The sequence below is a fragment of the Hemibagrus wyckioides genome, linkage group LG25, assembly GCF_019097595.1.
Source record: "Hemibagrus wyckioides isolate EC202008001 linkage group LG25, SWU_Hwy_1.0, whole genome shotgun sequence".
Taxonomy (NCBI): domain Eukaryota; kingdom Metazoa; phylum Chordata; class Actinopteri; order Siluriformes; family Bagridae; genus Hemibagrus; species Hemibagrus wyckioides.
The window spans coordinates 16,854,264-16,868,658 of NC_080734.1; the positions used below are offsets into that span (position 1 = coordinate 16,854,264).

General features: G+C 39.9%; 1 protein-coding gene across 5 annotated transcripts; it reads right to left on the reverse strand.

Annotated features, from left to right (window-relative positions):
- Nucleotides 1-3,115: 3,115 nt before the first annotated feature.
- On the reverse strand, nt 3,116-12,202 carry LOC131345652 (flavin-containing monooxygenase 5-like). 5 transcript variants are annotated; one of them, XM_058378642.1, is made up of 9 exons: nt 12,044-12,188; nt 10,817-10,977; nt 6,560-6,748; nt 6,311-6,476; nt 6,063-6,205; nt 5,126-5,325; nt 4,696-5,048; nt 4,243-4,315; nt 3,119-4,140 (listed from the first exon to the last, which is right to left on the reverse strand). In XM_058378642.1, the coding sequence occupies exons 2-9, from the start codon at nt 10,946-10,948 to the stop codon at nt 3,765-3,767; spliced, it is 1,632 nt and encodes a 543-aa protein (XP_058234625.1). In that variant the 5' UTR covers nt 10,949-10,977; nt 12,044-12,188; the 3' UTR covers nt 3,119-3,764. The 5 variants fall into 5 exon arrangements, with proteins under 5 accessions (XP_058234621.1, XP_058234625.1, XP_058234623.1 ...); XM_058378640.1 differs by having other exon boundaries at nt 3,120-4,140; nt 10,817-10,957; nt 12,051-12,187; XM_058378639.1 differs by having other exon boundaries at nt 3,121-4,140; nt 10,817-10,957; nt 12,044-12,202.
- Nucleotides 12,203-14,395: the final 2,193 nt, after the last annotated feature.

A 14,395-nucleotide genomic window follows, 5' to 3' on the forward strand; every position in this document is an offset into this window, starting at 1 on the left:
TTGATTTGTGCAACATAAATACTGAAACAAGTTTCATGTCTGGAGTATGTCTATTTCCATTCATGCCCGTGGGAAAAAAACACACTTCAATGCTCCAGCGCACATAGGGTGAAAGGCAGGGGTACACCCTGGACAGGTCGCCAGTCCATCGCAGGGCCACATATAGACGAACAACCACACACACACGCACACACACACACACTCATTCCTATGGGCAATTTAGAATTTAGCACATAAATCATATAACTTAATGTGCTTTAACAGTAAACTGTTTTCTGTTAAAGCTGAAACATACATAATTTAATCAGCAGTGTGAGAGCCCAAAACTCAGTGCAAGTTATGATGTCATTAAATCAGTTTATAACACCCACTCACATGTAAACACATGTTTATATTAGTCATTTTCATAGAAATGGTTAAAAAACTATAAATTAAGTGACGTTTCTTATCTTTTACCTGATAATACTTGTGTGTTGTGTTCTGTTAGAGTGAGAGAGAGAGAGAGAGAGAGAGAGAGAGAGAGAGAGAGAGAGAGAATACTATTTGCCTGGCTGATCAGAATTGTTGAATTTCTTTAGCGAATAATATACAAATAACCTTGTAAATTAAAACAATGTTTATACATCAGCATCTTTTTCTTTTCTTTTTTTTATCTAAAATGGAAGAGTAACTGAAAAACTGCTCACATCAAAGCTGCATGGATTGTACAATTTGTATCATCAGTAGTAAAAATATAACTCAAATGCAGTCACTTATCAAGTGAAAGTTAGATTCGAAAAATTAATATGTAACAAATGTTTGTTTATCCAATCTAACCTTTACTCACCCATATTAACAAAGATTTATTTTTAATACCTGTCAATGTATAATGGCATTTTAATACACACAAAATTTGAGATACTGTAATGCAAAATCTCTTAGCTCTTATGTTTAATGCATTTCTACAAGACACACTCTCCTACCCAAAGGCTTATCCATACAAGCCCAAAGCACTTTATCTTAATTTCTCTTTATTATTATTAGCATATCATAACCAAATTTAAAGCTCTGATATGATCATGAGCCCCAGGGTCTCACACACACACACACAGTTTAAGAGACTTAAAGAATAAATAGGTTGCTCTAATGATGGAAACATCATGTATAATCTCAGTATTTTGCTGAATTTGGCCAGAAGTCTATTTAAAAGCTGATTAGGAACAGTGATGCCCATAGTGAAGGCTTCAAATGTATCAGACCATGAACATTTCAAACAGGAAAGAGTTGTTTGCCTTCTCTTCCTGTTATTTGTTTTATATGATACATAGCTACATGACAAGCAAAGCAGACAGTTGTGTAGGACTGCAATCACTAAGAAAGCCTGCAAAAGATTAGACCGGTTACTTGGAAATGTCAAATGTTAAAATACAGAAACATTCAGAAGTGTTAAACGTGGATATTCATTTTAGGAGGTCAAAAATTTTGGTGCTTTCTTGAACCTAAAATGTGGACTGTTATCCCATTTTTGCAAGAAGATATGAAATCTAAACTGATCAGGTATAATATTATGAGCAGGGACAGGTTAAGTGAATAACACCGATTATCTCCTCATCATGGCACCTGTTAGTAGGTGGGATATATTAGGCATCAAGTGAACATTTCCTCAAAGTTGATGTGTTAGGAGCAGCGAGTTTGACAAGGGCCAAATTTTGATGGCTAGTCGACTGGATCATAGCATCTCCAAAACAGCGGCTCTTGTGGGGTGTTCCCGGTCTGCAGTGGTCAGTATCTATCAAACGTGGTCCAAGGAAGGAACAGAGGTGAACCAATGACAGGGTCATGGGCAGCCAAAGCTCATTGATGCATTTGAAGAGCAAAAGTTGGCCCATGTGGTCTGATCTAACAGACGAGCTACTGTTGTTCAAATTGCCGAAGAAGTTAATGCTGGTTCTGATAAAAAGCTGTCAGAGTACACAGTGCATCACAGTTTGTAGCATATGAGGCTGTATAGCCACAGACCAGGCAGAGTGAACCATGCTGACCCCTGTACACCACCGAAAGTGCCAACAGTGGGCATGTGAGTATCAGAACTGGACCATGGAGCAGAGGAAGAAGGTGGCCTCATCTGATGAATCACGTTTTCTTTTACGTAGCACCTGGAGAAATGTTTAATTTCACTATGTACTGCATCAGCTATATGTGGTTGAAGCTTCTTGAATCTTGAAGACCGGGTGCGTTTGGGGAACACATGGCACCAGGATGCACTGTGGGAAAAATGCAAGCTGGTGGAGGCAGTGTCATGTTTTGGGCAATGTTCTGCTGGGAAACCTTGGGTCCTGACATCCATGTGGATGTTACTTTGACACGTACCACCTACCTAAGCATTGTTGCAGACCATGTACACCCTTTCATGAAAACAGTATTCCCTGATGGCTGTGGCCTCATTCCGCAGGATACTCCACCGTGCCACAAAGCAAAAATGGTTCAGGAATGGTTTGATGATCACAACAAGAAGTTTGATTTGTTGACTTGGCCTCCAAATTCCCCAGATCTCAGTCCAGTCGAGCATCTGTGGGATGTGCTGGACAAACAAGTCTGATCCATGGAGGCCCCACCTCGCAACTTACAGGACTTAAAGGATCTGCTGCTCACATCTTGAAACATGAAATTGTTATGGGAGATATATTTCCCTCTACAGAACAGCGAACTATACAGTCAACTACTTTCTGCAGCCATTTTGATTTGATGTCACTTGTTAAATTGTGATTAAGCTTGCACTAGAATCCTAAGTTAGAGTATGCTGAAGAGTCTATGAAGACTAAGAGTCTATGTACACAATGTTTAAATTTAACAGCTGAACTGATGACACTGAATTTTAAACAATCATTTTGTCTTTGGAAGAACAGAAAAAGGCTGACCCAAGACTGTTTTCTGAGTCCCTATACGTACTGCATGTATAACAACAAACTCTGCTCAGGAGACATGGTTATTAATTATAAAACATACCTTGATCTTTCAGTTACCTTTAATATGGTCTGTTTTTAACCCAAGCCCTTATTGCATATTCCTTTCTTCTTTTACTTTTATGTAATTCTTGCTTGTATACTGCCAGAGCGCCCTTTCATTTAGATTTTCTCTGAATCAATGCTTGTCAGATGTCTGATTTTTATAACATGTGCATCTGATAAGTCTGCTGTGATAATGTGCACTTTGTGTAAGAGGGCACTGGTGTACTGTATAGTGACAAGGCCAAAGTGTAAGCTGACCATTTTTCCATTTTACTAGCTTTTCATCAAAAACAACATTAAAATATTTTTTAAATCACTAAAACAGTTCAAATAAAATGTATGGCTCACAATTTTTGGAAACACAACAGTGGATATTTTGTTGTAGTTATGCAGTTGACAGATAATACCTGCCACTTTTGTAGATACATCTACCTTGTTTTTACACTTACTGGTCTTTTTATATAAGATCTGTTAATACAGTAGACCACTTTGTACATATAATATTACTGTAGTCTGTTATGCAGATTTTATCAGTCCAGTCCTTATTTTGGTGATAAACCAATTAACTGTGTTGATATTGGTATAAGACCAGCAATTGGGATGTTTTAAAATGATGAGTCCAAGTCCAGTCCTCAATTCAACATGTGGTCTCGCTACAGCTTACTAAATCATTCACAGGATTTTTATTTGTGGAGAATTACCATTTTCAAGTGACAATTACTGAGTAGAACTCATTGTAGTTAATGCAAATGTCTAGAGCACACTATGCTATGAAGGTCAAACTATATAATGAAAAAAAGATTTATTTCTCTTCTGCAAGTCGATGAGAGCAAAAATCAGCATCACCCCTCCTGCCAGACCCAGCCAGTAGAGTACTGTAGAAATTTTGTTCTCTGGAATGGGGCGTGTCTTGAATGGCTGGGTTACACGGTCCCACTGGGTGAGGATGGCCTGACGAGCTCCATCCCAGCGACCCGGCCCAATCAGCCGAAACTGGTACGGTGTGCAGGGACCGAACAAAACTCTAAACCACAAACCAGGATCAGTCAAGAACAACCACAAGAGATTGGGACGCACACCGATTTCCTGTGCGATGGAATCCAAGTAAGGGATATAGTCCACCTCGAGAGCAGCTTTCTGTGGACAAGAGTATCTATGAAATATTAAAAGGCAGGGAAAAAAGAAAATGAGAAATAGATGAGACAACAAACATCTTAAAATATAGAGATACATGTAGATAAAAACACCAATTCACCTTTTCATATTTGCCTTCCAGTCTTTCTCTGTGATCTTGTGCATTACTGATACAGGAGGAAGTTGGTTTAAACCTTGAGGGAAAAAATTAACATGTTTTAAGATCTTTTGTCTTTTTCCAGACATTCAGGAGTCACAAACATTATGAATATATTACTAATAACTGACTAACAATGTATTAATTAATAAATTAATTTTCTCACTCAAGCTATCAGTCTATCTGCTAAGTACTTATAAACAATTTGGCACTATTACTAGCCAGTGACCTCCATAAGTCATTGTTCTTGTTTCCAAACAGTAAGAAGCAGCTACATGACCACTGCCCCACTATATTCACAGGTAATTATGCTAAAGGCTGAGATGATAAAGCATCTGCATTAATTGAAGTTGATTTTTAAGAATACTGCCATCTTTTGGCAGTGTTTTATTACATTTTCTTCCTGCTCTGTAATACCTGCAAAGACTCGAGTGGCCCATCGTGCCTGCATTTCCATTATAGGCATTATGGGTCCCTGTGCGTAGATTAATCCTATAAAGGCAAGTGTGGGGCGTTCTAGGGACAGAGGGAAGACTCTCTTGTAGAGGCTCACTTTCCCCACAGGGTCGCTGTTCTGTGAGGGGAGTAAGAATGGGAAGCTTGCCTTGTATCCTGTACAGAAAACAACTGCATCTATCCCTTCAACTGCCTCATTATCAAATATAACGGTCGAGCCTCTGAACTCTCGCACATTTGGTTTCACTTGCAGAGCCCCCTGAAGGATGCGTCCTGGTAGGTCATCATTAATGGTGGGATGTTGGCTGAGTATCCTACAAGAGAATAGATGAGCAAGATGCCATTAAAGGAATGCTTTACTTAATTTTTATTTAGTTTTGTTCCACTGCACCTGTGTCTGGGCTGCAGTCCATACAGCCTGTGGTTATATTTCTGATTGTAAGATCTCTCCACTGCCCAGTTGAGCAGAGCTTGAGGAAACACTTTCAGCAGAAGGGCGTTCAGACGTGTAATTAAGTTCATGTCCAAAGGCAGACCACCAGTAGACATACGGCCCACAACCCATGTTCCTTCACGCATGCTCAGAAAAGTCTTTGAGGTAAAAAATATACAGGAAACAAAATGTTAAATTAAATCTGGAATGGTTGCATTTGTAGGTACAATATAAGAAAAGTCCTAACATACTTCTAGAAGTAAACAGATAGGCCAAAACATTAAGAGAAACATGCTGTTGATCACCCACATGATGTCCAGATGAGTGCTTGGACCCAGGGTTTCTCTGATCATATGGGCTCTGCCAGCTTCTTTTCATCTCATAGTGCATCCTGGTGCCATCACTTCCCCAGGTAAATGGGGATGTTTAGATTATGTGAAAGGAAATGGGACTCAGATGAGACCACATTCTTCTATTGCTCCTTCCATTGCTTCTAACTTTCATACACATTCTATCTGCTTTTGACTGAGGACAGAGGGTAGCATGAGCATTCTGTCTGGTCTCTGTGACTAGGCAGCCCCATACGCATGTGACACTAACGCATTAAAACATTGTTGCCCTTTTAACGCTGGCTCCCTGGGCCGTTTGTAGATTGTCCCTCCTTAGATCGCTGTCAGTAGGTACTCACTACTGCTGACCAGAAACATTCTATAAGCCTTGGAATTTAAGAGATGCTCCAGCCCAGCTGTCTGTCCATAATGGTTTGCATTATTATGAGAATGTTCAATGTAACAATCTTTTTTCATCTTAATGTTTTGGCTAATCAAAAAAAAATTTTGTCTGTGGATAGTTTTAACCAGTTTCTTGTAGTGTGTGTTGATCAGAGTGTGCTTACTTTTTCTGCCACTCTGCTGATCTCCACAGCAATGTCTCCACCAGAGTTACCAGTGCCAATAACCACCACCTTCTTCCTATGGAATAAATGTGGATTCTTATATTCCCAGCTGTGAAAGCACTTCCCAGGAAATGTGTCTATTCCTAAAGCAGAAAGAAAGGATAAAGAAGAACAGAAATGGCTCAAAATGAGACTGACTTTGATGTCTATGTGCTTTACAGGTTTGAAGAATGGTAGCATGATTATACCAGGAAATGCTGAGAGGGGTGTAACAGGGTGCGTGAAACTCCCTGAACACACAAGCACCGCATCAAACACCTGTGTTCCTCTGTGTCCATCTCTGTTCTCAGTTACCACCTCCCACTGACCTGCGTCAGAGAAGTCATGCCTCTGTCTCACACTGAGCACTGTTGTCTGAAACATACAAACATTAGGTTCTGCATATGCGTATTAACCTCAAACATATAAAAAAGAAAATGAAGAAATAACTTGATAACCTGGAAACGAATGTACTTGAGCAGGTCAAAGTGCTCGGCATACAGCCGTAAATATTTCAGCATCATGGAGTGGTGCATGTAGTTCGGATAGTGTGCTGGCATGGGGAAATCACTAAAGCACATCATCTCTTTTGAGGTATTTACAACCAGTGACCGGTATATGCTGGAGCGTTCAGCCTCTGGGGTCTCCTGCAAATGCAAAGAAGCACAGCAACTCTAAAATACAAATACAAAAGAATACTTTTTTTTTTTTTTACAGAGGTTATAAGTGTGCCACTTGATGTGTACAACATAAAGGCTGCCGATATTTTCACTTCTAAAGTATGACCACTTCTTAGCATAGATTATATTAGTTAATTCCACTAATCACAATATTTACAGACCCCCAGGACTATATTCTGAAATTAAATGGGCAAAGTCACAAAGAATCTCAAACCTCTGTCATGGTGCCTACAGCCCCGAACCGCCAGAGGGAGCCCTCGCCCGAGTATTGACTGTGTGCAAGCGGTTTCCGGTTTTAGAGCTTTTAACACAGTGTGCTTCAGTCAGTCCAATGCGAAGCATCGTTTCCTAGTGTCTCAGGCCAAGTCTTGATTATATTGCCTGCATGGTTCTTCTGTATATGATCTGTGCCTGTTTACCTGGTTTAGCGTTTTTGGATTTTGTCTTTGTTCTGGTTCTCTCTCTATCGTGTTTGCTTTCCGGTTTTGACCCTTTTTGCCTTCCACTGTGTTTACGATTTTCTGCCTGCCGGATATAATAAACTGCCACATATGGATTCTAATCCTTCCACATCCGGCGAGTCCTTACAACCTCCTTGTGTTTTAGACAAAGCATTAATTACTGTAGACTTTCACTTAGATAATCTGTGAGACCCTCTGAGAACTGTGTGTGCATTCTAGAATCATTAGTCTTACAAACCATCAAATCAAATCTCCACCCCATTCTTGTCATTTTCTGTTTCCCTGAAGTTTCATGCTTAAGCTTCCCTTTTTCAGTTTCATTCTTGATTCATGTACATGTTTAAACCCTTTTGTGTGGTGTGTTGTCCTCATTGCATAGTATATGATCCGTTTAGCAAGCCTGTGAGAGATATTCCAGCATTTGTCCTTTTCCTGTATTCCTGACTTTGACCTAGCCTAGTCTCCGTAACTCTGCACCTTGTACGGACCATAGGCTTTTACCTTTTTTTTTTGCCTGTGCCCTTTTGCCTGCTTCTGTCCCTGTTATTGTCTGACAATAACTCTGGAGTGCAGAGTAACACACTGAACACTTGACTCCAGGAATTCCTGCTTCACTTCTGGAGTGATGAGGACCTGCTCCTTAGGTTCATGCTTCAGGCCCAGTTATATTCCAGAACCACAGGAGACCCCAAGCCCAACAGTCTCCAAGTGGGCTGTTGTCCCACTTAAGGGGATGAGCCGTATAATGGGCAGAGCTCCTCGCTGCCATGGGAAGCCCCTTCTTGCTGAAGGTGAAGTTTGCTTGATATATGACTAGCAAGGTCCAGCCTGATGCAACATGGTGGCCTTTGACTCAGCCAGAGGTCAAACTAGCAGCCCCCCCTCCTGAGTTGTCTGTGAAGGCCAGTAGGGTGGATTCTGGTGCTGATGGGGCACCATGGCCTGTTCCATGACGAGGCCTATGGGGTGACCTCCATCGCTAATCTCCAAGCCCTGTTCCATGATTAGTCCAACAGGGTAGCCTTCAGTGCAGAGCTCTGCCAGGAGGATGACGGGGCAGCCTCCTCCAGCACTGCCCTCTCAGAGGGGCTGACAGGGAGGCCTTTGGTACTGAGCGCCAAGCTCTGTTCCATAATGAGGCCAACAAGCTGGCCTCCAGTGTAGAGCTCTGCACAGAGGCCAATGAAGTGGCCTCCAGCCCACAGCTCCAAGACCCTTCCACAACAAGGCAGATGGGGTGGTTTTCTCCAGTGCTGAGCTCTTAGTGCCACCTCATTGGCCCCTGGTGCTGAACTAAGCCATGCTCCCTGTCAAAGCAGATGTCACAGTCTCCAGTGCCCTGGAGGTCACGCAAGGTCAACGCTGAGGCCAACTCTGGAAAGCAGGCCCCCAAAGACTATGCTTGCTTTGCAGCCATGTATTTGCGGTTTATCAATAGTTTCCTAGAACAACTATACAGTGAAACCTTGACTTACGAGTGACTCAACTTACAAGTTTTCCGAGATACGAGCTGTCGCTCAGTCGATTTTTTGCTTTAAGATACGAGCCGAGATCTGAGTCACGAGCGAGCGAGCTTACGCCACCCGCCACTAGGTCGCCAAGCGAGCGGTCAGTTCACGTGGTTCTCTCTCCAGGTTGTGCGTTGGCACTGTGTAACGACACTTGCCTCACTTATTTTCCAAACATTTTGAAAGGGAGGAAGAAAAACCTCCCTGGACAGGTTTTTATTGAAATGCCCTGCAAGTAAAAGCGAGGAAAGTGTGGCGAAAAAGGCTAAAGTCAGTGAAGATGATTAAGTGAAGTGAAAAAAAAAGAAAAAAAAAGTAGCGATAAAGTGTAGCATAGTGTGTAAGTTAAATTTAGCAATTAATTGTAGTATTAAGTGTGTAGCGAGTAAGTTAAGTGATAGAGCACGAAATGAAAAACTCTGCTACCCTCCTCCACCAATCTCCTCCCACCTCCGCTAGCATCTTCGTCTGATCTTCAACAAATACACTTAAAACCAGTTTATTTCTTTACATTCTCTTTTATTATGTATTATTGTTATACATTGTTATTCATAAAGTACATTTTTCTTATTTAAAAAACATGCAACAAAAAAAATTGGTGTGGTTTTTGGGGGGCTGGAACAGATTAATAGCATTTCAATTCATTTTAATGGAGAAATTTGATTTGATATGAGCAAATTGAGTTATGAGCTCGGTCACAGAACGAATTAAACTCGTAAGTCAAGGTATTACTGTAATTGGATCACCGTCCGACCTCACTGAACTTGATCAGATGACTGAATACTTGAAATCAATGTTCGGCTACAGACTAAATAATGTAAACAAAAAGAATTTAAGAAAAAAAGCTAGTATCCTGACAAAAAGCTTGCACATGTACCTAAACCTAAACCTAAATTTGGTGTTTAAGGCAGTTTCTGGTGCCATCTGGCTACAGCATCTGCTGTGTCAGGAAACAGTCTATGTGGACTCCAGTCCCTGTTACCAAAGATAATACTATATAACTTGAAAATGTAGATCATATACTAGGTTTGCACAAGATGCTCTTCATTAATCATTACTACAGCACTAGCCTTTGCACTATATGATATATTACCACTTTCTTTAAATGTGCCATTTTGACCATCTTATATTTCCATGTTTTAAGGAATTACAGAATGCACATGACAAATTTATTCACCGCTTTATTCCAGTGCAACACAAGAAAAAAAATCTAATTCCCCACCTTAAACCTCCAGAGTCCTCCAATATCATCGCTGCTCTCAAAGCACACTGGCTCCAGACCTTCATCTAAACAGCACTTTATGCTGGTCAATCCAGAGGTTCCTCCTCCAATCACAATCATTTGCCAGAATCCTGAGAAAAATCTTGCCTTCGACATTGAGGAGTGAGATGGTACAGAATTGCTTGATCTCTGTTGAATTTTCTTCTTTAGGAATAAAATATCCCTCAGCAACCAGCCAACTATTAACGAGGAAGTCCTTCTTCCATGCCACTCTCACTAGCTTCCATAGTAATGTCCTTAGCCTTTCATAATATTTATATACCTTGTGTATAAATTTGGTTACTTATCTATGAAGGGGATAGCTGGTTCTGTTGGTTTTATGTGTTGGCTGTTGGCTTCATCTGTTGGCTCCATCTCCTCCAGACTGTCCTCCCTTCTGAAATCGCTGTGGACCTGACGAAGGTGCTCCTCCACCTCCTCCTTTGTTGCTTTCAGCTGCCCTGTTCTTACATTGCCCAGAGGTTTCGAGAGATATTTGAAGGGATTCTTGGTGAAATCTGTCCGCTCCTTCATTCGTTGCTTCCTATCCCTGAGGCGACATTTAGCTCTTCGCAAGGTCTTAATGTGCTCCCTCAGGTTGTTACAAATTTCTGTGAGTACTGGTTCATTAATCATTATTACAGCACTAGCCCTTGCACTATATATGATATATTACCACTTTCTTTAAATGTGCCATTTTGACCATCTTATATTTCCACGTTTTTATGAATTACAGAATGCACATGACATTTATTCACCACTTTATTCCAGTGCAACACAAACAAGAAAAAATCTAATTCCCCACCTTAAACCTCCAGAGTCCTCCAATGTCATCGCTGCTCTCAAAGCAAACTGGCTCAAGACCTTCATCCAAACAGCACTTTATGCTGGTCAATCCAGAGGTTCCTCCTCCAATCACAGCAACACGCCGAGCCATACTGTGGATCTGAAAATCAGGAATATCATCTATACACAGTTAACTGATCTGTGTTACATACAGATAACACAATCACTCATTCCCACAGAAAAACAACTGGCCAATATTCCCGGTCCAACACTGGACATAGTTCAGAAGATACAGGACCAAAGCTGAGTGGCAGGAGGAGGTAAAGAAACTGCACAGGTGTTTTGCAAGGACTTTTCTCTCAATGTGCATCTTATGCACATTATTGCATATGTTTAACAGTTAAACAGTGTACACTATATATCTTATTATAAGACACTTTAGCTCTTTTGTATTAAATACACTCTATAAAAAATTTGACCTGACTTAGACTATTTTAAAATGTTAGGGGGTGTTATGGGATGTTACTTTGTGTGCCTGCCAAGTCTAAAAACATCTACATCTAGTAATAGTATTAGTAAAGTAATAGTATTATTAGTAAAATACATAATTAATAAATAAATTACATAAATACAGTGATGAGACTAAGTTGTTAAGTTTGATTGGCAGGTGACGGCCATACTGTTCATAAATCTCAACATGGAAGGACAAAACTTTTTATTTAACAGTCAACGAGTCATTCAACAACTCTATCGTGAAGATGGGACAATAATCCTAGGACTAGCTCACAAAAAAGGTGTTATATTTTATGATAGAAATAAGCACAAAATAGCACATTGTATTTTCCATTCATTCCCATGGAAAAATGGGAATCGGACCAAAATACTGTATACAAGCACACCTTTCCCGAAAAGACTGAACAATTTGGCATTGCTACAGTTCTCTCTCAGAAACTGCAGGACTAAAAAGTGGAGAAGTTCTGGGAGAAAATAACCACTTGGAGTTAGATAAATTAGCACTCAAGCACTTCGCACATAAAACATGTAACTTAATGTGCTTTAATAGCAAACTGTTTTCTGTTCAAGCTGAAACATACATAATTTAATCAGCAGTGCGAGACCCCAAACTCAGCATGAGGTATGATGTCGTTAAATGAGTTTATAAAACACCATCACACGTAAACACCTGTTTATAAAGTTACCTTTGTAGAAAGGTTTAAAAAACTACAAATTAAGTGACATCTCTTACCTTTTACCTGATAAATCTTTATATCTTCTCTGGTTGATCAGAACTGTTGAATTTTTACACATCAGTATCTTTTTATTGTACAATACACTATGCACTTCTTAAATGGGCAAGCACCTGAAAAACTGCTCACCTCAAGACTGCATACACATATTGCCTAGGTTGTACAAGGTGTATCTTCAGTAGTAAAAGTGTAACTCAAACCTAATCTATCCTATCTAACCTTTCCTCACCCATATTAACAATGATTTATTTTTAATCCCTGTAAATAAATAATAGCATGTATAATGTATAGCTATTAGCTCTTATGTTTTCTGTATTTCAAAAAGACACTCCTATACAAAGGCACAAAAATTAATTGCAGTCATTTCTGTATTTTAGAAATTATGATATAAATTATAAATTTACATTTATGTATAACCAACACGCTATCACGTTTCACTTTTTTTTGCTGCATATTTTTTTGACACCAACAAAAGTATTTTACATTGTACACCCATCAACACTACATATGAGTAGATATTTATAATTCATATCATTTTTGTGAATAGCTGGTGAAGTCAACTGAGATGAAGGCATACCATGAAACATCACAGGACTGGAAGACAGACCTGAGATCACAGACTGAACTGGTCACAGCTACAGTTTGTTTTTGCTCCTACTGGAACATCCAGACAGTAAGGCATTGCAATAATCCAATCTAGAGTTAAACTAGTTTTTCTGCAACATGTTGTGATATAATATTAGCAATATCTCTAAGATGAAAGAAGGCTACCCTAGTGATATTATCTACATGAGCTTCAAATGAAAGAACAGAATTAATAATCACACCAAGATCTTTTACTGCTGCACAAGATGGAACAGAGAGACCATCCAGAGTTACTCTGTAATCAGAAAGTTTACTTCTGGCTGCATGTGGTCCTAGTACAAGCACCTCTGTCTTGTCAGAGTTAAGCAGGAGGAAGTTAGTAAGCATCCACTGTCTAATGTCCTTTACACATTCTTCAACCTTAAGCTGGTGTCTCTCATCTGATGTAGATAGGCCTATAGCTGTGTGTCATCAGGATAATGGTGGAAGCTAAACCAATGTTTACCAAAAATTGCACCAAGGGGTAGCATACAGTACATAAGGAGAAAAGCAGTGGGCCTAAAACAGAACACAACCTCACCTTAGTAGCAGAGTTTGGCTGTTCCTCACCTAGATTTAAGCCCCTACACATCTGTTTTTGTTTCAGTTAATGATTGTGTTTCAACCTACATTTGAAACTGATAACCATTAGCACCTACTTGGTATAATTGGTTGATCATACACCTGACTGATCCTACAAAATCCTTGACTTTTGCAAGTGTACAAAGTGTGACACACACACACACCTTGGCTTTCCATGCCTTTTTGCTCCTCCCTTTGTGTGTTCAATACTTTTTCCCCTGTGTCATTTCACATTACATTTTACATTCTAACTTAATTTATGCACATCTGTGTTCTGGGTATCAGGTCCTACATGCCTACATTTTTTATCTGTCTTTTTAGATTCCACATATATGTATTTATATGTATATAAATGTATACATATATTTTCATTTCTAAAAGGTGCTATTGACATGAAGTTGTAAAGTTGGTTTAGCTTGATGCCTCAGGATACTTGCATGGTTGGCCTCTTCTCACTGAATGTCTGAAATCTTCACGAAATGGAACATGACTGGAACTTGGGTTCAGTCCCAAGTGATGGCCTATAAAAAGGTGTCTTATTACCAAGGTGTCACACAAGAAACATCTCATGATGGGTAAAAGCAAAGAGCTCTCTCAAGACCTTCACAAGCTGATTGTTGCAAAACATACTGATGGCATTGGTTACAGAAGGATTCTAAAACTTCTGAATGTTCCAGTGAGCACTGTTGCGGCCATAATCTGGAATTGGAAAGAACATCATTTCACAGTAAGCCGACCATGACCAGGTACTCTTTGCAAGATTTCTGACAGGAGTGAAAAGAATTACCAGAAGAGTTGTTCAAGAGCCAAGGACCACTTGTGGTGAGCTTCAGAAACACCTGGAATTTAAAGTTTGCTGCAAAACATTTGGACAAGCCTGTGAAATACTGGAAGAATATAGTCTGGTCAGATGAGACCAAAATTGAACTCTTTGGATGCTACAGTGCACACTATTTTTGGAGGACAAATGGCACTGCACATCACCCCAAAAGCACCATACCAACAGTGAAGATTGGAGGTGGGATCATTATGTTGTGGGGCTGTTTTTCAGCATACGGTACTGGCAAACTCCATATAATTGAAGGAAGAATGAATGGAAAAATGTACCAAGACATTCTTGCTAAAAATCTGCTGTCGTCATCTAC

Excerpts from the sequence above, each read along its gene's own strand:
- LOC131345652 (XM_058378638.1), bottom strand. The coding sequence starts at position 10,128 with ATGTCGAAGGCAAGATTTTTCTCAGGATTCTGGCAAATGATTGTGATT. Across the intron at positions 6,206-6,310 it reads ACCCCTCTCAGCATTTCCTG|GAATAGACACATTTCCTGGG; the intron begins GTATAATCATGC and ends TTTCTGCTTTAG. Across the intron at positions 4,316-4,695 it reads GGCCACTCGAGTCTTTGCAG|GTTTAAACCAACTTCCTCCT; the intron begins GTATTACAGAGC and ends TTTTCCCTCAAG.